The following is a 26,463-nucleotide window of genomic DNA, read 5'->3' on the forward strand; positions in this document are numbered from 1 at the left end:
TTCTCACAGTAGTCATTGGCTCTATTTCACAGATGAGGAAAGTGAAGCTCAGAGTGGCTAAATAACATGTCCAAAGTCATACAGCCACCAGACAAAGGCACCCACACTGGAATACAGGTTTGCCTGACTTCAGAGTTTAAGCTCTATTCCATTACCCTATAGTGTTATTATCAAGGACATTTAAATAAATAATTAAAGTCTAAATTAATTCTCACTTAAAAGGAACTTGCAGATGATCGTTTAAAAAAAAAAGCTAAGACCAAAGAGAAGCAGATAAACGATCAGTTACAGGCATGACTTGTTTTACTGCACTTTGCCTTATTGTGCTTTGCAGATACTGAGATTTTTCCAACTGGAAGGTCTGTGGCAACCCTCCATCGTGTCAGCCTCTTGGCACCATTTTTCTAATAGCACGTACTGAGACTTCATGTCTCTCTGTCGTATTTTGGTAATTCTCAACAATATTTCAAACTTTTTCAATATTATTTTACCTGTTATAGTGATCTGCGATCAGCGATCTTTGATGTTACTACTGTAATCGTTTGGGGGCACCACAAACTGTGCCCACATAAGAACTTAATTGATAAATGTTAGGTGTGTTCTGACTGCTCCACTGACCGGCAGTCTCTGTCTTCCTGTCTCTCTCCCTCTCCTGAGGCTTCCCCATTCCGGAGAGACAACAATTATTGAAATCAGGCCAATTAATTAACCTATAATGGCCTCTATGTGTTCAAGTGAAAGAAAAAGTTGTATGTCTGTCACGTTAAATCAAAAACTAAAAATGATTAAGCTTAGTGACGATGGTATGTCAAAAGCCAAGACAGGCTGAAAGCTAAGCCTCTTGCACCAGTTAGTCATGTTGTAAATACAAAGAAAAGGTTATGGAAGGAAACTGAGAGTGCTACTCCACTGAACACACAAATGATAAGAAAGCAAAACAGCATTGCTGCTAATATAGAGAAAGTTCAATTGTCTGGACAGAAGCTCAAACCAGCCAAACATTCCTTAAGCCAAAGCCTAGTCCAGATCAAGACCCTAACTCTCTTCAATTCTAGTAAGGTGGAGAGACGTGAAGCTGCAGAAGAAAATTTTGAAGCTAGCAGACACTGGCTCATGATGTTTAAGGAAAGAAGCCACCTCCAGAAATAAAAATCCAAGGTGAAGCAGCAAGTGCTGAGGTTATCTAGATGCTGCAGCAAGTTACCCAGAAGATCTAACTAAGATCACTGATGAAGGCGGCTACACTAAGCAAAAGATTTTCAATGTAGATCAAATAGCCTCCTACTGGAAGAAGATGCCATAGAGAACTTTCATAGCTAGAAAAGAGAAGTCAACGCCTGATTTCAAAGCTTCAAAGGACAGGCTAATGCAGCTGGTGACTTTAAGTTAAAGCCAATGTTCATTTACCATTCCAAAAATGCTGGAGCCCTTAAGAATTATGCTAAATTGATTCTGCCTGTACTCTGTTAATGGAAAAACAAAGTCTGAACCACAGCAGCTCTGCAGCATTGTTTACTGAATATTATAAGCCCCTTGTGGAGATCCATTGCTCAGAAGAAAAGATTCCTTTCAAAATATTCCTGCATATTGACAATGCACCTGATTATCCAAGAGCTCTGACAGAGGTGGACAAGGAGATTAATGTTGGTTCCATACCTGCTAACACAATACCCATTATGCAGCCTGCAGATCAGGGAGCAATTCTGACTTCCAAGTCTTGTTATTTAAGAAATACGTTTCATAGGGCTATAGCTGCCATAGACAGTGATTCCTCTGATGGATCTAGGCAAACTAAATTGAAAACCTTCTGGAAAGGATTCACTATTCTAGATGCCACTAAATACATTTGTGATTCATGGGAGGAGGTCAAAATATAAACATTAGCAGTAGTTTGGAAGAGGTTGATTCCAACCCTCATGGATGACATTGAGGGGTTCAAGACTTCAGTGGAGGAAGTAACTCCAGATGTGGAAAACAGCAAGAAAACTAGAAGTGAAGCCTAAAGGTGTGACTGATTACTGCAATCTCATGACAAAACTTCTCAACAGATGAGTAATTGCTTCTTATGGATGAGCAAAGAAAGTGATTCCTTCAGATGGAGTCTACTCCCGGTAAAGATACTGTGAACATTGTTGGAATAACAAAAAAAATTTTTTTTCCAACTTCTATTTTAGATTCAGGGGATATATGTGCAGTACCTAGGTATATTCCATAATGATGAGGTTTAGGGTGTGAATGATCCCATCACCCAGGTACTGAGCATAGTACCCAACAGTTAGTTTTTCAACTGTTGCTCCCCTCCTTATCTCCCACCTCTAGTAGTCCCTAGTGACTACTGTTGCCATCTTTATGTCCACGAGTACCCAATGTTTAGATCCCACTTATAAGTGAGACCATGCAATATTTGGTTTTCTGTTCCTATGTTAATTTGCATAGGATAATGGCCTCCAGCTCCATCCATGTTGCTGCAAAAGGGCATGATTTCATTCTTTTTTATAGCTGTGTGGTATTCCATGGTGTATATGTACCACATTTTCTTTATCCAGTCCAGCACCGATGAGCATCTAGGTCAATTCCATGTCTTTGCTATTGTGAACAGTGCTGCGATTTAACAGGGAAATGCATGTGTCTTTTGGTAGAATAATTTGTTTTCCTTGGGGTATATACCCAGTAATGGGATTGCTGGGTCAAACGGTAGTTGTTTTTAAGTTCTTTAAGAAATCTGCAAATTGCTTTCCACAGTGGCCGAACTAACTTACTTCCCCAACATTGTATAAAGCATTCCCTTTACTCCACAGCCTTGCCAATATCCGTTGTGTTTCGACTTTTTAATAATAACCATTCTGACTGGTATGAGATAGTATCTCATTGTGGTTTGGATTTGCATTTCTCTGATGATTAGTAATGTGGAGTAATTTTTTCATGTTTGTTGAACACTTGTATGTCTTCTTTTGAAAAGTGTCTTTTCATGCCTTTCACCCATTTTTAATGGGATTATTTGCTTTTTGCCTGTTCAACTGTTTAAGTTCCTTATAGATTCTGGATATTAAACCTTTGTCAAATCCATAGTTAGCAAATGTTTTCTCCCATTCTGTAGATGGTCTGTTTACTCTGTTGATAGTTTCTTTTGCTGTGCAGAAGCTCTTTGGTTCTAATTAGGTTCCACTTGTCAATTTTTGTTTTTGTTGCAATTGCTTTTGAGGACTTAGTCATAAATCCTTTCCCAAGGTCAAGGCCCAGATAAAATGATGTTCTTCGCTTTTTTTTTTTTTTTTCAGGATTCTTATAGTTTGAGGTCTTACATTTAAATCCTTAATCCATCTTGAGTTAATTTTTGTACATGGTGAAAGGTAGGGGTCCAGTTTCATTCTTCTGCATATGGCTAGCCAATTATACCAGCACCATTTATTGACTAGGGAGTCCTTTCCCCACTCTTTATTTTTGTCAATTTTGTTGACGATTAGACGGCTGTAGGTGTATGACTTTATTTTGCAGTCCTCTATTCTGATCCATTGGTTTGCATCTGTTTTGTACCAGTATCATGCTGTTTTGGTTACTGTATCCTTATAGCATAGTTTTAAGTCATGTAGTATGACACCTCCAGCTTTGTTCATTTTGCTTAAGATTGCTTTGGCTATTCGGGCTCTTTTTTGGTTCCATATGAACTTTAGCATAGTTTTTTCCAATTCTGTGAAAAATGATATTGGTAGTTTGATAGAAATTGCTTTGGGCAGTATGGCCATTTTAGTGGCATTGACTCTTCCAATCCACAAGCTGAGAGGTTTTACCATTTGTTGTGTCATCTATGATTTCTTTTGGCAGTGTTTTGAAGCTCTCCTTGTAAAGATCTTTCACCTCCCTAGTTAGATGTATTCCTAGGTATTTTTTTGTCTGTGTGGCTATTGTAAATCAGATTACATTCTTGATTTTGCTCTCAGCTTGAACATTATTGGCATATAGAAATGCTGCTGATTTCTGTACATTGATCTAGTAGCCTGAAATCTTGCTACAATCATATATCAGTTCTAACAGCCTTCTGGAGGAGTCCTTAGGGTTTTCTAAGTATAGAATCATATAATCAGCAAAGACCAAGAGTTTGACTTCTTCTTTTCCTATTTGGATGCCTTTTATTTCTTTCTCTTGCCTAATTGCTGTGGCTAGCACTTCCAGAACTATGTTGAACAGGAGTGGTGAGAGTGGGCATCCTTCTCTTGTTCCTGTTCTCAAGGAAATGCTTCCAGTTTTTGTTTTGTTTTGTTTTTTTGAGACGGAGTCTTGCTCAGTCGCTCAGGCTGGAGTGCAGTGGCACAATCCCGGCTCACTGCAAGCTCCGCCTCCCAGGTTCACACCATTCTCCTGCCTCAGTCTCCCAAGTAGCTGGGACCACAGGTGCCTGCCACCATGCCTGGCTAATTTTTTGTATTTTTAGTAGAGATGGGGTTTCACTGTGTTAGCTAGGATGGTCTCGATCTCCTGACCTCGTGATCCACCCGTCTCAGCCTCCCAAAGTGCTGGGATTACAGGCATGAGCCACTGTGCCCAGCCAAATGCTTCCAGTTTTTGCCCATTCAGTATGATATTGGCTGTGGGCTTATCATTGATGGCTGTTGGTATTTTGAGGTATGTTCCTTTGATGCCCAGTTTCTTAAGAGTTTTTTATCATGACAGGATGTTGGATTTTATTGAAAGCTTTTCTCACATCTATTGAGATGATCATATAGTTTTCATTTTTAATTCTATTTATGTGGTGAATCATTGATTTGTATATGTTGAACCATCCTTGCATCTGAGAAATAAAGCCTACTTCATCATGGTGAATTAACTTTTTGATGTGCTGTTGAGTTTGGCTTGCTATGGTATTTTGTTGAGGATTTTTGCGTCTATGTTCGTCAGGGATATTGGCCTGTAGTTTTCTTGCTTCGTTGCGTCTGCCAGGTTTTGGTATCACAGTGATGCTGGCTTCACAGAATGAGTTAATAAGGGGTCCCCCCTCCTCAATTTTTTGTAATACTTTCAGTGGAATACTGGTACAAGTTTTTTTTTTTTTTTTTTTTTTTGAGAAAGTCTCACTCTGTTGGCCAGGCTGGAGTGCAGTGGCATGATCTCGGCTCACTGCAACCTCTGTCTCCCGAGCTCAAGTAATTCTCCTGCCTCAGCCTCCCAAGTAGCTGGGATTACAGATGTGTGTCACCACGCCTGGCTAACTGTTGTATTTTTAGTAGAGATGGGGTTTTGCCATGTTGGCCAGGCTGGTCTCAAACTCCTGACCTCAGGTAATACACCCACCCGCCTTGGCCTCCCAAAGTGCTGGGATTACAAGTGTGAGCCACCGTGCCCTGCCACCAGCTCTTCTTTATACATCTAATAGAAATCAGCTGTGAATCTATCTGGTCAAGGGCTTTTTTTGTGGTAGGTTTTTCATTACAGGTTCAATTTTAGAATTCAAAATTGGTCTGTTCGGTGTTTCAATTTCTTCCTGATTCAATCTTAAGAGACTGTGTATTTCCAGGAATTTATCCATTTCCTCTAGATTTTCTAGTTTGTGTGCACAGAGATGTTTATAATAGTCTCTGAGGATCTTTTTGTATTTCTGTGGGATCAGTTGTAATGTCACCTTTGTCATTTCTGATTGTGCTTATTTGGATTTTCTGTCTTTGTTAATCTAGCTAGCAATATATTGGTCCTCTTTACCCTTTTAAAGAACAAACTTTTGGTTTTGTTGAGTCTTTGGATTTTTGCGTCTCAATTTCATTCAGTTCAGCTCTGATTTTAGTTATTTCTTTTCTTCCGCTAGCTTTGAGGTTTGTTCTCGTTTTTCTAGTTCCTCTAGGTGTGATGTTAGATCATTAATTTGAGATCTAACTTTTTGAGGTGGGTGTTTATCACTGTATACTTTCCTCTTAACACGCTTTTGCTGCATCCCAGAGATTTTGGTATATTGTGTCTCTGTTTTCATTTATTTCAAAGAATTTTTATGCTTCTGCCTTGATTTCATTGCTTATCCAGAAGCAATTCAGGAGCAAATTGTTTAATTTCCATGTAATTGTGTGGTTTTGAGAGATCTTCTTGGTATTGATTTCCATCTTTATTCAACTGTGGTCCAAGAATAAAGATGGTATGATTTCAGTTTTTCTGAATGTATAGAGACTTGCTTTATGCCTGAGCATGTGGTTGATCTTGAAGTACATTCCATGTGCAGATGAGAAAAATGTATATTCTGTGGCTGATGGGTGGAGTATTCTGTAGATGTCTATTAGGTCCACCTAGTCAAGTGATGACTATAAGTCCAGAATTAATTTATTAGTTTTCTGCCTCATTGATCCGTCTAATGCTGTCAGTGGGAGTTAAAGTTCCCCACTATTATTGTGTGGCTAAGTCTTTTCATAGGTCTAGAAGTATCTGTCTTATCAATCTAAGTGCTCCAATGTTGCACATGTACATACTTAGGACAGTTAAGTCTTCTTGAGTTGAACCCTTGAAAGGTAGGATTTTATGTAATTTTATCCAGGTAGAATTGTATGCAATTTTGTGATTTTATGCATGTAGGATTCATTATGTAATGCTTTTTTACTGTTGCCAGTTTAAAGTCTGTTTTATCATATATAACAATAGCAAGCAACCTCTACTTTTTTATTTTTTCCATTTGCATGGTAGATCTTTCTCCAACCCTTTACTTTGAGCCTATGGATGTCATTATGTGTGAGATGGGTCTCTTGAAGATTGCAGAAGAATGGGTCTTTTGTTTTTATTCCACTTGCCACTCTGTCTTTTAAGTGGAGCATGTAGGTCATTTATATTCAAAGTTAATATTGATATGTGAGGTTTTCATTTTATCATGACATTGTTAGCTGGTTGCTTTCTAGTTTCTACTGTGTGGCTGCTTTACAGGGTCTATGGGCTATATATTTATGTTGTTTTTGTGGTAGCACGTATTGTTCTTTTGTTTCTGTGTTAGAACTCCCTTAAGGATCTAAGGCTGGTCTGATGGTAACAAATTCCCTTAGTGCTTGCTTGTCTAGAAAAGAGTCTAGTTCTCCTTCACTTAAGATTAGTTTGGTGGGTTATGAAATTCTTGGTTGAAATTTCTTTAAGAATGCTGAAAATAGCTCTCCAATCTGTCCTGGCTTGTAAGGTTAGCCTGATGGGGTTCCCTCTGTATATGATTTGCCCTTTTTCTCAAGCTGCCTTTAAGATTTTTTCTTTAGCACTGACCTTGGACAGTCTGGTGACTATATGCCTTGGTGATATTCATTTTGTATACTATCTTGCAGATGTTTTCTGGATTTCTTATATATGGATGGCTACTTCCAGCAAGATTAGGGAAGTTTTCCTGAATTATTTGCTCAAATACCTTTTCCAGGTTGTTTGCTTTTTCTCCTTTTCTCTCAGGAATGCTAATAATTTGTACGTTTGGTTGCTTTACATAATCCCATATTTCTTGAAGATTTTGTTCATTTATTAAAATTCTTTTTTATTTTTGTCTGATTGGGTTAGTTCCAAAGACTGGTCTTCAAGCTCTGAAATTCTTTTGTCTGCTTGGTCCAGTCTATTGATAAAGCTTTCAACTGTATTTTGAAATTCCTTGAGTGAGTTTTTCAATTCTAAAAGCTCTAACTGATTTCTTTTACAGATGTTTATCTCTTCCTTCATTTCCTGGATTACCTTAGAAGTTTCTTTGTGTTGATTTTCAACTTTGTCTTGGATCTCACTGAGCTTCCTTGCAATCCATGATTTGAGTCTTTATCTGTCATTTCTGAGTTTCCATTTTGGTTAGGGTCCATTGCTGGAGATCTAGTGCAATCATTTGGCGGTGTCACTACATGATGCCAAAATTCTTGCACTGGTTCATTCTCATGTAGAGATGCTGGCACTTCTAATTTTTGTAATTATTTTCATGCAGGTAAGATTTTTTTCTTTTTCTTTCTTTCCCTATAATGTTATTTTTTCTTTCCTTTTTCTCCCTCCTTAATGAGTATGACTGTAAAGAATGCTAGGTAGGGCTTTTTGGCTTTGCTTCTATAGCCCTATACACTTCTTTTGGCAGGTTTTATATTGGGCTGTGGAGTTCAACCTACAAGCCCATAGACGGTGCTTACAGGTGAAAGCCGGCTGCAGCCAACATAGCTGAGTATATACTTGATCCTTGTTTACTGGCAGAAGCTCTCTATTGCCTCAGGCAATAAGCTGGTTTGTGGAGTATATAGTGGTCTGAGCTCCCTACTCAGCCCTAGGGAGGCAGGGGCCACAAAGAGCAGGGCCAAACAGAGCAGGCTGGCCTACAGATCCCCCCAGTGGCAGGCACAGACACTAGTGCCAAGGGAGAATCCAGAGGGCAGCCATCAAGAAGGCAGGATTGTGCCTAGGCATGCAGCTGGGAAACCATCTGGGCTCCATGTTCTCTACACAGGAAAGGGAGATGGCTTAAACTTCTAATCTAGAAGAGGTGCCATTCCAGATGCTTGGAAATCTGTCTGGGCATGGAACAGAGAGGGTCCCCTTGAACCACGATCTACGTCCAGGAAGACTGGGTGGCTCAGGCTGCTGAACCAGACAAGCAGATGCTCTGAATGCCTGTAGATCTGCCTGGGTGTGGAGCAGAGAGAGCCTCACCATACCATGATCTACGTCCAGGAGAGGTGGGGTGGCTCAGTCTGCTGGTCCAGGCAAACAGGTGCTCCAAATGTCTGGATTTCTGCCTGGGGGTGGAGCAGAGAGGGCCCTATCATACCACAGTATCAGTAGAGCAGAGTGGGGCACCCAACAATGGCACACGTGGATCAGTTCCAGGTTGCCAAGCTGGCCTTGGCTGCAAGTCTTGCTGCATAGTAGAAACTGCAACTTAGCAGCTCTCCTCCTACCCCAGGCTTGCAATGGAGGAAAGCACAATTCTAGCCCTACAGCTGAGGTGCTTTCCACAATTCTGGCTGTGGAGGCCCCTACCCCACTCCAGAGCAGGTGCTCTAATCTCTGGCCCAAGACTGAAATGCCTGCACGGCTATGCTGCTGAGTCACCAAAGAATGGCTGGCTTCATACGTGCCTGGATTAAAAATGGTGTCCTGTTCTCCATCCCAGGTCTGGGAGAATGTCTGCAGCTTTTCACGATGTCTGTCCCTCACAGCATCTCCAACCCACTCCCTAAGTTGGCTCCAGGGCTTGGGAGAAACAAAGTGCTCTCCCTCAGACTGGGTTGCTCAGATCCCCAGTGGAAAGGTGAGTCATAGAGAAGGGCTCCCTGCCTCTCTCACGTACTGGGGCTTCACTCACTTTTATCAACTGGATGCTATCACGGGGGCTGTTTGCCAGCATTCTCTTCAGGATCTGGGATGTCCTTCACAATTCTGGTGAATTCCTGTTTTCCTTCTTGAATTAAAGCTCAGAGAGTTGATCTTTATGTACTATCATGCTATTTCCAAGTGGCTGAGGCACACTGAAAGTCTCTAATCAGCCATCTTGGATGGTACTTTTAATTCAGAATTTAGAATATTACATAAACTTAGTTGATAAAGCAGCAGCAGGGTTTGACTCCGATTTTGAAAGTTCTACTGTGGGTAAAAGGCTATCAAACAGCATCACATGCTACAGAGAAATCTTTTGTGAAAAGAAGAGTCAATCACTATGGTAAACTTCATTGTTGCCTTATTTTTAGAATTTGCCACAGCAACCCAAACCTTCAGCAGACAACACTCTGATAAGTGAGCAGCCGTCAACATCAAAGTAAGACCCTCTACCAACAAAGAGATTACAACCCACTGAAGGTCCAGATGATCCTTAGTATTTTTTTTACCAATAAAAAATTTTTCAATTAAGGTATGTATATTTTTTTTTAGACAAAATTATACTGTATACTTAATAGACTAGAATATAGGGTAAATATAACTTTTAAATGCACCGGGAAACCAAAAAAGTTTGTGTGACTTGATTTATTACGATATTCACTGTATTGTGTGGGGGTCTGGAATCAAATCTGCAACATCTCTGAGGCATGCCTGTATATTTACAGAGAACTAACATGTTTTCCAAAAGGGAAGTTGTCAAAATCAACAGCAGATACGATTGTCTTTGAGCCTACAAAAGAAAGTACTGAAATGCAAATCAAAGAATATATCCCTATTAGTTAATTCCAATTAGCAAAGAGTTACCTTACACATGGTACAGAAGCATAAACAATCCCTCTTTCCAAAGAAAGAATACAGAAAGCTTTCTCCTTTAAGAAAAAAATAGAGAACTCATTTGAAAAATAAAAATAAAAATCCTGGCTGGGCACAGTAGCTCACACCTGTAATCCCAACACTTTGGGAAGTTGAGGTGGGCAGACTGCTTGAGTCTGGGAGTTCAATACCAGTTTGGACAACATGGTGAAACTCCACCTCTACAAAAAATTAGCCAGGTGTGGTGGCACGCACCTGTAATCCCAGCTGCCCAGGAGGCTGAGGTGGGAGGATCCATCACCTGAGCCCAGGAGGTTGAGACTGCAGTGAGCCGTGATCACGTCACTGCACTCCAGCATGGGCAACAAAGTGAGACCGTGTCTTAAAAAATTGAAAAAATAAGAAATCCTGGTTATCACATATAATTTGAAGTACTTCAGACTACCTGACATTAACAATGTCGGGTTACTTGTGACATTGTGTTATAAGGCATCCAAGAAGGCTTCACAGCAACAGAACACTTCCTCAGTAAAAGATTTCTAAGTAAAGAGATGCCTCCTCATCTTTGGCAGTACCTCCATGTTACACAACTGTAGGAGATACTGTTTATATTTTTATCTCCTACTCTGTCTCCATAGACCACAGAGTGAATGGTGTCCCCTGGAGTTGGCCAATATGAACTACAAGCCTTTCCCAACGCATTATGGAAATATGCTACACAAATATATACTGAATATCAAAGTTATCTGTGGATGAAACGTATAGACTGGGATATGCTTTAAAATATTCTACAAAAATAAGTTGGAGAAAGGATAAAACAAGAATGGTGGAATTTTAATAATTGTTGAAGCTGAGTGATGGGCATATGAGGGCTCACAATATTGTTCTTTGTACCTCTGTGTTTGAAAAGCTCCATAATCAAAAGTTTGAAAAATATACACTATTCCATGGCATGATTTATGAAAAATTTAAATAGTATCACCTGAGAAACCTTAAAAAACTGTGATGATATAAATGTGATGTCAATGAAGCAAAAAAGACCAGACTTGGGTCTTATTTAAGAGGTCATATTTAAATCTCAATACTAAACACTATCTACCAGGGCAGTGCCTATCACAGGTAATATGGTACAGACTGAATAAATTATCCCTAATTAATTTTTCATGAGTTTCTAGGAAACACTTGCAACTGCCAGAGGCAAAAAGTAGATTAAGAAATATCAGTGTATTCCAATCCTCATAACCATCAAAAATAACATCCTAGAACAAACACAGAAGCGTCATCAAAATCCCACAGATTCTACACCCCACAACAGAAACTACTAAGACACAGACCGAGTGAGTGCATTTTCATTCTCTCAGGGAATTCTGATATCAAACAACAATCTGCAGAAGAGCAAGCCTAGAAGTCCTTCACTGTGAATGGTGAACACTACAGCAGATGAGCATGCAGCACAAGTGCTCACATAAGAAAGCAAGCTCAGAAGAGACCACAAAGAGACTGCCGCTGAGTTTCTGCTGTTTTGCCAAGACAATGTGCCCTTCTGATTTCTTCAGCATGCACAGCTAACATTTGTTTGTTACTTCCTGTAACAAACAGGAAGTACAGTATTTCTGTATTTAAGGCTCTCAGAGTAGCCCTGAGGATTGAGAAAGAGACCTAATGAAAGAAAACACCAACAACCATCTGAAAAGTCAGAAATAAAAGCTTTCCATCATAAATAATTCTTCCCATGAAGAACAGACAAATGAACAAACAAAAAGCTTCTTTTTGCTAATGGCAGAATCTAAAAAATGGCAATAAAGTTCTATCAATAGTCTTTATCAGGATCTTAAAAGCTACTTGCCCAGAGAAAAAACAGGCAAACAAACAAAAACACATTTAAATGGCTTTTCTGTCAGTATAAAAGATTTGCAAAATAGGTGTAAAGTACTACTCATGACAGAATAAAATGCCTTTATATCCTTTTCATCTGTCTTTTCACAAATTATAAATAGTAAATTTTCCTCTAAGACTACCCGAGAGAGAGAGCCCATTTCCCATTCATTATTTTTTGTTTTAAAAATAAAAATTTTAAAGTTGGCCTGGAGAAAAAACTTTTTAAGTAAATATAAGACCAAAATCCTACATAATGTATCTTTCCACACACTCAATTCTCAAATATATCCAAATAGTCTTCATTTTAAAAGGATCAAAATAATTACTTACCATCCAAAGCAAAAAAGTGCAAGATAAAGGCCCAAAAGGGTAGCAACTACATGTCTTATAAAAGAGCTAGTTTTGCTTGAATGTAGATAAGTTCGAAACCAAATGGCTGCTAGCAAGGCAAAGAGTTGGCACACTACAAAGTTGACCTGTAAAGAAAAATTAAAATTTTGTATTAGCAACACAGACCTGAATTTTTCATATCATGTTACATTGAAATTCTCAGGACAAAAACACCAAGGTTACACAAAAATTGACCTTCCAAGTTTACAAAACAAAAACAAAAATTAAGGGAAATCCCACGGATGAGTCTCAAGTTCCAAGTGATGGGCCGATGCCCACCACTACTGTCTCTGCTAGACCTGGCAGGGGACAGGTGTGGCCACATGAAGAGAGGTGTAGAAGGACACCTGGAAAAATCTGGTTGACACTGGTTTGCAGACACAGAAACAAAAAGCCCAGGGCACCTATGGGTTAAAGGGAAGAGAAACTTGTTTTAATGACTGAGGGAACCCTGTAACTGGTGAAAAAGAGGAGCACTAAATTTCTTCACAAAAGCTCTGGGAGGGGTCAAAGTCCCCAAGCTCCCTGAGACTATAAGGGCACCAGGGGCTGGAGGATCTGGTGGGATGTAGAACAGTCTACGGCAATAGGAGTAAAGGGGAGTCTACTGCGGCCTAAGCATCACCACTGTGAACAGTGGGAACCTGCAGCTGAGCTCTGAGGCATCTCAAGGATTGGCTCCCAAGGGGAAGGAATGAATTAGATAAGGGACAAAGCAGCCTTCGAAAAGCTCAAGTCCACCAACCTCAATTTTTAAATTTCCTCATAGTTCACTAGGAACTAAACTGTTCTTGACTTATAGAAGTGAAATACACCCCGGTAAGACTGCTGCTGCTCTTCTCCCTCCAAATAAAAAGACTGAAAATAAGAATCTCTCATGGTATGTAAAGACAGACTGGAGAAAAATCTCCATTTCCTTTTTTTTTTTTTTTTTAAGACAGGGTCTTGCTCTGTGGCCCAGGCTGGACTGCAGTGGTGAAATCACAGCTCACTGCAACCTCTACCTCCCGGGCTTGGGCAATTCTCCCACCTCAGCCTTCCAAGTAGCTGGGACTACAGGCACACACCACCATGCTGAGCTAATTTGTGCATTTTTTTGTAAAGACAAAGTGTCACTATGTTGCTCAAGCTGGTCTTGAACTCCCGGGCTCAAACAATCTGCCTGCCTCTGCCTCCCAAAGTGCTGGGATAATACGTATGAACCATCACACCTGGCCAAAATCTCCATTTCTCTCTTATGAAACAATTCTCATAGAATCTTACGAATAATAGGCCTTAAAGTCTATAAATAAAGGAAAAAATCCATTGACATTAGGAACTTGCAAAAAAATACATAACAAAACAATCAGTGTTTCAGGCACCTAAACTGTGAACAAATCACACTATCTACATGTAGCTATTTCCATAGACCCACAGAAATATCTCTGCCTAAAGACACAGACAAGTATGTTCTCTTTCTTACATTTCAAGGAGAAAAACAGTAGAACGTTGTTGTACATTGTCTAAGAAACAATTGTTCTTTAAAACAGACTCAATAAAAGCAACATGTCTTTCCAAAAGGTTCTAATACTTCCTGCCTTCTAAAGGGTTCCAACAGCATTTTTAAAAATTAAGCAAAAAGTGAATAGAATGGAAAAATTAGTGTTCTTCATATTAACTACTCACATCTACATGGCTTCTTACAGTTTAAAACTTTGTTTCAAATATGTCTTATTTCTTTCTTTTTCAGATAGCTCCTAATTTAATTATTATAACAAAAATTTACTGAGCATCTACTATGGGCAAACATGGGAAATCTAAAAATGCATGAGGCCCAGTCCTAGCTCAGGATGACTTTAGAACCTAATGGAAAACATAAACACATACAGAAGGAACGTCAACCCAACATCAGAGTCTTTTTAATGGTTATATAGAACATCCTTCAAGACACCACAAAAGAGCAAGCCTGAAGGGGTGCGTGCCACAAAGGATGTGAGGGGCGAGCTGGGCAGGCAGTGCTTCCCAATCCCGCTGATCTCCACAACCATCGGAGTGGGGGCAGCTTCCCATCCCCCATTCCATATCAGTCTATTCATACATTACAAGACAAAGTATGATTTTTTCCAAGGAAGAATATGTGGAGGATAACACATATACAGGATTTTACAGAATTTTTGAAATCATCTCTTTTCAACATTGTCATTGTTCAGATAAAGAAAATGAGATCAGGCCTCACTCTGGACACTGAATCAAAATCTTTGGGGGGATAGGCCCAAAAATATATATATAAAAAATAAAATGAAAACACAGGTTCTTATGATCCTCAAGGTGTGAGAAGCACTGTGTTGGACAGTAAGGGAAAGGGCATTTTAAGGAAGGAAGCACTTGGACATGAAAGCGCAAATGCACCACGTGGCCAGGGATCATGGGAGATGAGGCTGGAAGCGGGGTGGTTCAGAAGTGAGGGCTTTGTATGCCACACCACGGCGTTTGAGCCCGTAGTGATGACAAAACCATGGAAGATTTTTAAAACAAGAAAGTGATGAGATTGACCCTCCACCTCTACATATCCAGAACTCTTGGATATCCATGAGAAACTATGAACCACTCAATAGAAAACTGGGCAAAAGGAATGAACAATTTACAAATATCAATGTCCAATAAAATCTGAAAAATTTTCTCTCGGAACCATAGGTAACAAAGTGTGAAATAAACCATCATGAGGCACTATCTTCCACCTCTCAGTGCTGCTGGGGACATGAGGAAGCTGGTGCTCTACACTGTTAATCTGACTGTAACTTGGGGCAGCTCTTTAACGAAAATTGGACAATGGCCACCAAAACTTAAAACATAATATCCTTTACCAAGAAATTCAACATTTACAACTTTACCCCAGATAAAGTGCACAAAAGCACAACAGGCTTAGGCACACACGAAGATCCACTACACACTGTCAAAGCACACATGCACAGGGCCATCCACAGGGGACTGTTACACAAGTAGAGCATTTCACATCTACAGAAAAGCAGCATTTCCATTTCCCATCAGTAGGGAAAAAAAAAAAACTACATATTTCCCATCAGTAGGGAAAAAAAACCTAGATTATCCAATTAATGTAACTGGGGTAACTGGTTTTCCTTTTGGAAAAAACGAAGTTACACTCCCGTTTCATAAGCCACGTTGTTCATATTAATCGTGTGCTTATGTGGCAGGTATGAGTACACGCCCCTCAGATCTCCACCCGCAGGGGGCATAACTGACCAACAGCATCATCTGCAGCACACTTGATACCTATCACCGGGCTCATGCCAAGGCCATGCTGGGAGCTCCTTAGAACTTCACTTCTCCACAGCCAGGCTCCCTGCCCAGATTCATGCCAAGGCCATACTCCCTACAGCCTGTGCCTCCCCCTGCCCAGCCTTCCTTCCTTCCCCCTCTCCTCCAGAGGGGACTGTCCTGCAGTCCGCAGCTCTCCCTTTTTCTGCCAGCTCCCCAGGGCACTGTCTCACAGACAACTTCCCCAGCTTATCACTTGCTCATCTAATTGCTCCTTGGCACCTGCTCCTCAGAGGACCCAAGCTGACACAACATTCTAAGCACCTTACATTTATAATCTATTTAATCTTCACAATAACCCTATGAGGAGAACTCTACTATTATCTCCATTTACCAAGACTAAAACCAGTTTAACTAGTGTAACTCGTTACAAATCAGGTAGTCTATATCTAGAACTTGAATTCCTGACCACTACATTATACTGCCTACCACATTTAAAAACAAACCCCAAACAGAATAATGGTCCATACACAACTGTGATGGTCTTTAGTACCAGTCACCTATATCTGGTTCTCCTCTGCTTATGAGTAGACAGAGGATGTATTTCCTACTACCTTGTGGGGACGAGTTTTGGTTAGTGAATTGTTAGCAGAAGTGATGTGTGTTGCTTCTCGGCCAGAAGACTTAACTGCCAGAACAAGAATCTTCAGAGTTGTTCTAGCTGCAGTGTTCCAGAAATGATGAGGAGCAAATTACCCTGCCAGTCCTTGAGTGGGCAAGTAGCAAGAGGGACCTTTGGTGTTTTGAGCCTGTGAGATTTGGGGATAGTTTATTACTGCAGGAAACCTAGCTATGAAACTATATATATATCCTAGACAAGAATGTAAGAGATTATAATCTTATGTGATATAACAATAATTTAATATAAATTTTATATATTGAATGGGTTTACTACATAAAAATTAAAAACTTCTACAAAACAACAAAAAAATACTAAAAACATCCTAAGTAACAATGTGGAAGGAAAAAGAACCTATATACACACATGGGATACATAACAAAGAGTTAGTATTCAAAAGGTAGAAAGAACTCCTAAAACCCAGTGGGAGAAAGATAAACGTCAGTTCAAAAATCAGGGCCGAGAGAAGTGGCTCCTACCTACAATCCCAACACTTTGGGAGGCCAAGGCAGGAGGATCATTTGAATCCAGGAGTTCGCGCCTGGACGACATGGTGAAACCCCATCTCTACAAAAAAAATACAAAAATTAGCTGGGCATGGTGGTGTGCACCAGTAGTCCCAGCTACTGGGGAGGTGAGGTGGAAGGATTGCTTGAGCCTTGGAGGTCAAGGTTGCAGTGAGCTGTGATCACACCACTGCATTCCAGCTTAGGCAACAGAGTGAGAGCCTTTCTCAAAAAAAAAGCAGGGGGAGCGGGGGGCAGGTGAAGGGAAGAAACTAACATACAAGTCACAAAAAGAAACTAATTTTTTTTTTTTTTTTTTTTTTGAGACAGAGTTTTGCTCTTGTTGCCCAGGCTAGAGTGCAGTGGCACGATCTCAGCTCACTGTAACCTCCGCCTCCCGGGTTCAAGTGATTCTCCTGTCTCAGTCTCCCAAGCAGTTACAGGCATGCACTACCACACCTGGCTAATTTTTGTATTTTTAGTAGAGATGGGGTTTCTCCATGTTGGTCAGGCTGGCCTTGAACTTCTGACCTCAGGTGATCCACCTGCCTCAGCCTCCCAAAGTACTGGGATTACAGGCATGAGCCACCACGTCCAATTAGAATTTTTAAATTTTTAATCTAATTTTAAAAATTAGATTTTTTAAAATGTGGTGAAAATAATTATATAAATCTGTATATTTTGATACGGAAGATTACCGAGAAATACTAGTAAGTGAAACGTATGAGTTGCAGCAGAAAAATCCAAACTATGTATATACATTCATTTATTAAATAAGCATTTATTCTGTACTTATTATGAGCCTACTATGCTTTTACTATGTGCTAGACATTAATATAGTGTCCATATAGCCCATTTATATATACCATACTTCACTAACTGTAGGTGCTCAGTAGATACCAGATGTGTGCCAGGCAGTGCAGCACACTGTGCTTTACAAGGAGGGGTTCATGTCATAATCACAGCCACCTTGCACAACCAGGCACCCTTACTCCAGAGCCCATGCTATTCTTCTTCCATATGCACAGGCCCAGAAACACTAGACACTAAACCATTAGATGCTGTCACCTCTAGGGAGGAGGTAATGGAGAATGACAGGGACTTGAAATATTCCAGTATTTCTAATACTACACATACAATGAAGCCTCCTGTGCAAACCCCTCCTCTGGCCCTATTCCTTCCACCCCTCCCACAAAGAGTAAATACCAGCCTTATGTTTGCTGCAGTATTCTCGTGCATATTTTTATACTTTTGCTACTTGTGTATTTTACATATTGTATTGCTTTGAATATTTTAAACCAAAAACAGTGTAAAACTGAATGTAAGCTTCTGCAATTTTTTTCACTTAAGATTACATTGCTGACATTTATCTATGTTGATACACATGGCTCCACCTTATTTACTCACCTTGTGTATTATATTTCATTGTGTTAATACCCAGAGTAGAACCTCCAAGTCAAGCAACATCCACTTGACTACGTATTGCTAAATTGCTCTCCTAATTATTTATCAGCAATGTGAGTTCCACTGCTCCATATTCTTGACAACACTTGGTACTGTCAGACTACTAATTTTTGCCAAGCTAATAAATGTAAAACATTATTTCTCTATTTCTTAAATGTGTATTTCCCCTGATTACTAGCCCGGATGAATATTTTTCTTATGTTAATTGGACATTTAGTTTTCCCTTTATATCCTTTGCCCATTATTCTATCAGCTTGTCTTTTTCTAATTGATTTCTTTAAAAATAATTCTTTATATATCTGAAACTGATCTTTTGCAATAGCATCTCTCTCAGTCTATGGCTTAGTCTTGTATCTTTGTTTATGGTGTCTTTTCCAATAGTGATTTCCTTTATGGTCTGTGAGCTCTTTAGCTTTTTATTTTTGCAGTATACATACAACTGTATTACATGAATACATGGACACGCATCAATGTACTTCTTGGTTTAGTTTTTTTAAAAAAACAGAAGATAGTTCAAGTGTAATTATATCATTGAGTAAGAGAAACCAGCAATTCTGAATTTTCCACTTACAGCATTAAAACATTTATCTATACCTATTTCCTACTTAAACCAAATACCCTAGTGCTCCCAGTGCTAACATTTTCCATTTCTATGTAATAAATTTTATTACATTTCACGAAACCTAAGATATCCTCAATGCTCATGTGAGATCAGCGTTATCTCTACTTTAAAAGGAAACAGCAAGTATGGCAGATGTGGGACCTCAACCTCTGCGATCTCCATCTTACACTTCTTTTAGTTCCAAAGTTGAACCTGATCTTATCATTTTTTAATTTTTACTAAGGGTGCTTACACTTTAATTAATGTGTGGTTAAAAAATATAAAAATGTTATTCACAAATTTACATTCTGTCTCCAAAACAGATTGTATATTTTCTCCAGCTTTACACGCTTTAAATTTCCGCCCTCTTACTAGAACACAAGAAAGGAGTTTCTGGGGTATTTAAAATGCATATCAAACCATACACTTATATGTAATTGAGTAATCTTCTGAAAAGATCTGCACTGTTCAATATGATAGCCACTAGCCACATGCCCATCAACTGCCACACGTGCCCAACAAAAGCTTGTTAATTACCTCCACAGCAGAATTAAGCATTCTACACTAAGCCAAAAATTAACCTATAATAATTTTGGAGTTAAAAAAACCTTAAATTTCAAGATAGCGCAAAGTGATTACAATCTTCAACAAATCAATAAAAACAGCCCCAAAAAAATCAATTGTTACATCCACATCTCTACTGATGGAATACAAAATATGTTCTAATTTTTAAAAATAATATAAATGGATTTTCAATAACATATTCTTAACCAGTCCCTCCCAAGGTGAACAGCCAGTCTTTGTGAGACCCTGCATTGATGGAAAGGGCAGTGAGGAGGCATGAAGTATACAACCTGACGCGAAAGATCAAAGTGTATATCAAAGTTCAAAATGCGTATCAAACCATACACTTATTGCTGAGCAATTTTCTGAACAGATCTGCATTGTTCAATACAATAGTCACTGGCCCCATGTGGCTATGAGCACTTATATGTGGCTATTCCAAATTGAGGTGTGTTTTAAATGCCAAATACTCACCAGACTAAGAAGACATAGTATAGACAGAACAACCTTCAGTTTCAAGGGCCCTGTGCTGGAATCTTATCTGTGGAAGTTTAGCTGTGTAATAATCATCTGACAGCTAGTTAGAAACAGATTATTGGATTCTAGCTCCATAACTTTTTATTCCCCAGTCTGAAATGCGACCTTGAATTCTTTTTTTTTTTTTTAATTTCCCAGGCAAAACTTATGTGCAGCTATGTTTGAAAAACAAGTGTCCTCATCAACCAACCTCGCAGCCACAAACCAACTTCAAAATTAAGTAGAGATGATAGGGCCCAAAGGCAAAGGAAAGAACCACTTTTTACATCTTTATGAGATAAAACAAAGCCAAATAAGACATCATTATACACCCACCAGATTGCCAAAAGTTTACTCTCACAATACCAAATGTGGACTACAATGTAGAGCAATAGGATTTCTCATACGAGGTCAACAAGTGCTTTAGAAAAAAATTCAGTATTTTCTTACAGGATTGAAAATAGTCCTATCCATGACAGAGCACTCCAATACCCATGTGTCTAACATGGGGACTAGGAGAGGCATGTACAAGAATGTTCAATACAATGTTGTTCATAATAGCCAAATGCCAAGGAAAAATAAAACCTTTAACAGCAAAATGGCTAAATATATTCTGGTTTATCTGTACAATGGGAAATTACACAGAACAATTAAGATGAAGAAACTATAATTTCTAGAAGAAACCATACATCTCAAGTCAATTCAGAGGAATATATACAACATATAAATGCACTTCACAAAAAGTTTCAAAAAGCAAGCAATAAACCATATTGTCTGGGAATGCCTACATAATTGATATGAAAATGACTATCACTGAAGTCACTGAAGTGTTTACCTATGAATGGAGAGAACAGGTTATAATAGTGACAGACAACAAGGGACTTTTGTGGGCTGGTAATATTTCTACTTTTTGCCCAGGGTGGTTACACAGATACTGACTTTTAGTTTTTTGTTAAACCTTATATTATTAATAATAACACTATGTACTGTAATAAATAGACACAAAAAATATGTAATGGCTCTAATGAAACAGAGGTTCACATAACTGTCCAAAGCAGATATCCTGCTCAAAGAGCTTCACTCGAATAAATGGAAACGCAAAACATTCTTGGATGGGAAGACTCAGAATCATAAAGATGTTACTTTCTCCCTATGTTAATCATTAAATTTAAGTCCATACAATAAAAATGTCAATAGGATTTTAAAAAAAGAAAGCTTGATTTTAAAACTAATATAGAAATATAAACATGTGAGATAGCCAGAAAATTTATGACCTTCCTTTCAGAGACTAGAACACATTTTTTAGAACCTAGAATGATGAACAGATGAACAGACGGATCAGTGAAATATAACCAGAATTCCAGTGATAGATCCAAACACATAATGGGTATTCAGAATATGATAAAGGTAATATCTGAAATATTTTGAGTATAACACAAACTTTGGAAGCAATAAAAAAAGATACAATTTCATCACATAAATATAAAAAATTCCTTCATGGCAAAATACCATAAGCAAAGTCAAAGGACAAACAACAAACTTAAAAGCAATAGTAGGTAGTTCCAAGAGGGCCGAATAGGAACAGCTCCAGTCTACAGCTCCCAGTGTGAGCAACGCAGAAGACGGGTGATTTCTGAATTTCCAACTAAGCTCTGAAGAGAGTAGTGGTTCTTCCAGCACGGAGTTTGAGATCTGAGAACAGACAGACTGCCTCCTCAAGTGGGTCCCTGACCCCCAAGAAGCCTAACTGGGAGGCAGCCCCCAGTAGGGGCAGACTGACACCTCACATGGCCGGGCACCCCTCTGAGATGAAGCTTCCAGAGGAACGATCAGGCAGCAACATTTGCTGTTCAGCAATATTCACTGTTCTGCAGCCTCCACTGCTGATACCCAGGAAAACAGCGGATACCCAGGAAAACAGCTGACCTCCAGCAAACTCCAACAGACTTGCAGCTGAGGGTCCTGACTGTTAGAAGGAAAACTAACAAACAGAAAGGACATCCACACCAAAACCCCATCTGTACGTCACCATCATCAAAGACCAAAGTTAGATAAAACCACAAAGATGGGGAAAAAACAGAGCGGAAAAGCTGAAAATTCTAAAAATCAGAGTGCCTCTCCCCCTCCAAAGGAACACAGCTCCTCGCCAGCAACAGAACAAAGCTGGACGGAGAATGACTTTGACGAGTTGAGAGAAGAAGGCTTCAGAAATCAAAATTCTCTGAGCTAAAGGAGGAAGTTCGAACCCATTGCAAAGAAGCTAAAAAGTTGAAAAAATATTAGACGAATGGCTAACTAGAACAACCAGTGTAGAGAAGTCCTTAAATGACCTGATGCAGCTGAAAACCACGGCACGAGAACTACGTGACGAATGCACAAGCTTCAGTAGCTGATTCAATCAACTGGAAGAAAGGTTATCAGTGATTGAAAATCAAGTGAATGAAATGAAGCGAGAAGAGAAGTTTAGAGAAAAAAGTAAAAAGAAACAAACAAAGCCTCCAAGAAATATGGGACTATGTGAAAAGACCAAATCTATGTCTGACTGGTGTACCTGAAAGTGACGGGGAGAATGGAACCAAGCTGGAAAACACTCTGCAGGATATTATCCAGGAGAACTTCCCCAACCCAGCAAGGCAGGCCAACATTCAAATTCATGAAATCCAGAGAACGCCACTCCTCGAGACGAGCAACTCCGAGACATATAATTGTCAGAATCACCAAAGTTGAAATGAAGGAAAAAATGTTAAGGACAGCCAGAGAGAAAGGTCGGGTTACCCACAAAGGGAAGCCCCTCAGACTAACAGCAGATCTCTCGGCAGAAACTCTACAAGCCAGAAGAGAGTGGGGACCAATATTCAACATTCTTAAAGAAAAGAATTTTCAACCCAGAATTTCATATCCAGCCAAACTAAGCTTCGTAAGTGAGGGAGAAATAAAATCCTTTACAGACAAGCAAATGCTGAGAGATTTTGTCACCACCAGGCCTGCCCTACAAGAGCTCCTGAAGGAAGCACTAAACATGCAAAGGAACAACCAGTACCAGCCACTGCAAAAACATGCCAAATTATAAAGACCATCGATGCTAGGAAGAAACTGCATCAACTAATGAGCAAAATAACCAGCTAACATCATAATGACAGGATCAAATTCACACATAACAATATTAACCTTAAATGTAAATGGGCTAAATGCTCCAATTAAAAGATATAGACTGGCAAATTGGATAAAGAGTCAAGACCCATCAGTGTGCTATATTCAGGAGACCCGTCTCATGTGCAGAGACACACATGGGCTCAAAATAAAGGTATAGAGGACGATCTACCAAGCAAATGGAAAACAAAAAAAGGCAGGGGTTGCAATCCTAGTCTCGGATAAAACAGACTTTAAACCAACAAAGATCAAAAGAGACAAAGAAGGCCATTACATAATGGTAAAGGGATCACTTCAACAAGAAGAGCTAACTATCCTAAATATATATGCACCCAATACAGGAGCACCCAGATTCATAAAGCAAGTCCTTAGAGACCTACAAAGAGACTCAGACTCCCACACAATAATAATGGGAAACTAACACCCCACTGCCAACATTAGACAGATCAACAAGACAGAAAGTTAACAAGCATATCCAGGAACTGAACTCAGCTCTGCACCAAGCTGACCTAATAGACATCTACAGAACTCTCCACCCCAAATCAACAGAATATACATTCTTCTCAGCACCACATCGCACTTATTCCAAAATTGACCACACAGTTGGAAGTAAAGCACTCCTCAGCAAATGTAAAAGAACAGAAATTATAACAAACTGTCTCTCAGACCACAGTGCAATCAAACTAGAACTCAGGATTAAGAAACTCACTCAAAACCGCTCAACTACATGGAAACTGAACAACCTGCTCCTGAATGGCTAGTGGATACATAACGAAATGAAGGCAGAAATAAAAATGTTCTTTGAAATCAATGAGAACAAAGACACAACATACCAGAATCTCTGGGACACATTTAAAGCAGTGTGTAGAAGGAAATTTATAGCACTAAATGCCCACAAGAGAAAGCAGGAAAGATCTAAAATTGACACCCTAACATCACAAATGAAAGAACTAGAGAAGCAAGAGCAAACACATTCAAAAGCCAGCAGAAGGCAAGAAATAACTAAGATCAGAGCAGAACTGAAGGAGTTAGAGACACAAAAAACCCTTCAAAAAAAATCAGTGAATCTAGGAGCTGTTTTTTTGAAAGATCAACAAAATTGATAGACCACTAGCAACACTAATAAAGAAAAGAGAAGAATCAAATAGACGCAATAAAAAATGATAAAGGGGATATCACCACAGATCCCACAGAAATACAAACTACCGTCAGAGAATACTATAAACACCTCTACGCAAATAAACTAGAAAATCTAGAAGAAATGGATAAATTCCTGCACACATACACCCTCCCAAGACTAAACCAGGAAGAAGTCGAATCCCTGAATAGACCAATAACAGGCTCTGAAATTGAGGCAATAATTAACAGCCTACCAACCAAAAAAAGTCCAGGACCAGATGGATTCACAGCCAAATTCTACCAGAGGTACAAGGAGGAGCTGGTACCATTCCTTCTGAAACTATTCCAATCAATAGAAAAAGAGAGAATCCTCCCCAACTCATTTTAGGAGGCCAGCATCATCCTGACACCAAAGCCTGGCAAAGACACAACAAAAAAAGAGAATTTTAGACCAATATCCCTGATGAACATCGATGCAAAAATCCTCAATAAAATACTGGCAAACCGAATCCAGCAGCACATCAAAAAGCTTATCCACCATGATCAAGTGGGCTTCATCCCCTGGATGCAAGGCTGGTTCAACATACGCAAATCAATAAATGTAATTCAGCATATAAACAGAACCAAAGACAAAAACCAAATGATTATCTCAATAGATGCAGAAAAGGCCTTTGACAGAATTCAACAGCCCTTCATGCTAAAAACTCTCAATAAATTAGGTATTGATGGGAAGTATCTCAATAAGAGCTATTTATGACAAACCCACAGCCAATATCATACTGAATGGGCAAAAACTGGAAGCATTCCCTTTGAAAACTGGCACAAGACAGCGATGCCCTCTCTCACCACTCCTATTCAACATAGTGTTGGAAGTTCTGGCCAGGACAAAGAAATAAAGGGTATTCATTTAGGAAAAGAGGAAGTCAAACTGTCCCTGTTTGCAGATGACATAATTGTATATTTAGAAAACCCCATCATCTCAGCCCAAAATCTCCTTAAGCTGATAAGCAACTTCAGCAAAGTCTCAGGATACAAAATCAATGTGCAAATATCACAAGCATTCCTATACACCAATAACAGAGAGCCAAATCATGAGTGAACTCCCATTCACAAATGCTTCAAAGAGAATAAAATACCTAGGAATCCAACTTACAAGGGATGTGAAGGACGTCTTCAAGGAGAACTACAAAGCACTGCTCAACGAAATAAAAGAGGACACAAACAAATGGAAGAACATTCCATGCTCATGTATAGGAAGAATCAATATTGTGAAAATGACCATGCTGCCCAAGGTAATTTATAGATTCAATGCCATCCCCATCAAGCTACCAATGACTTGCTTCACAGAATTGGAAAAAACTACTTTAAAGTTCATATGGAACCAAAAAAGAGCCTGCATTGCCAAGACAATCCTAAGCCAAAAGAACAAAGCTGGAGGTATCATGCTACCTGACTTCAAACTATACTACAAGGCTACAGTAACCAAAACAGCATGGTACTGGTACCAAAACAGAGATATAGACCAACGGAACAGAACAGAGCCCTCAGAAATAATACCACACAACTACAACCATCTGATCTTTGACAAATCTGACAAAAACAAGAAATGGGGAAGGATTCCCTATTTAATAAATGGTGCTGGGAAAACTGGCTAGCCATATGTAGAAAGCTGAAACTGGATCCCTTCCTTACACCTTATACGAAAATTAATTCAAGATGGACTAAAGATTTAAATGTTAGACCTAAAACCACAAAAACCCTAGAAGAAAACCTAGGCAATACCATTCAGGACATAGGTATGGGCAAGGACTTCATTTCTAAAACACCAAAAGCCATAGCAACAAAAGCCAAAATTGACAAGTGGGATCTAATTAAACTAAAGAGCTTCTGCACAGCAAAAGAAACTACCATCAGAGTGAATGGGCAACCTACAGAATGGGAGAAAATTTTTGCAATGTACTCATCTGACAAAAGGCTAATATCCAGAATCTACAAAGAACTTAAAAATATTAACAAGAAAAAAACAAACAACCCCATCAAAAAGTGGGCAAAGGACATGAACAGATACTTCTCAAAAGAAGACATTTATGCAGCCAGTAGACACATGAAAAAATGCTCATCATCACTGGCCATCAGAGAAATGCAAATCAAAACCACAATGAAATACCACCTCACACCAGTTAGAATGGCAA

At 39.3% G+C, this 26,463-nt stretch overlaps 1 protein-coding gene across 2 annotated transcripts in view; it reads right to left on the bottom strand.

Annotated features, from left to right (window-relative positions):
• Window positions 1-26,463, bottom strand: part of MBOAT2 (membrane bound O-acyltransferase domain containing 2) — a 153,322-nt gene that overhangs the window by 96,081 nt on the left and 30,778 nt on the right. Inside the window, exon 2 of one of the 2 annotated variants that reach the window (XM_032172165.2) lies at window positions 12,358-12,503. The exons of the other annotated variant lie outside the window; for it this stretch is intronic. Coding sequence (XP_032028056.1) covers window positions 12,358-12,503 — 146 coding nt within the window. The remainder of the gene's footprint in view (window positions 1-12,357; window positions 12,504-26,463) is intronic. 2 annotated transcript variants of the gene reach the window in all.

Source organism: Hylobates moloch, unplaced genomic scaffold (assembly GCF_009828535.3).
Source record: "Hylobates moloch isolate HMO894 unplaced genomic scaffold, HMol_V3 SCAFFOLD_13, whole genome shotgun sequence".
NCBI classification, from domain to species: domain Eukaryota; kingdom Metazoa; phylum Chordata; class Mammalia; order Primates; family Hylobatidae; genus Hylobates; species Hylobates moloch.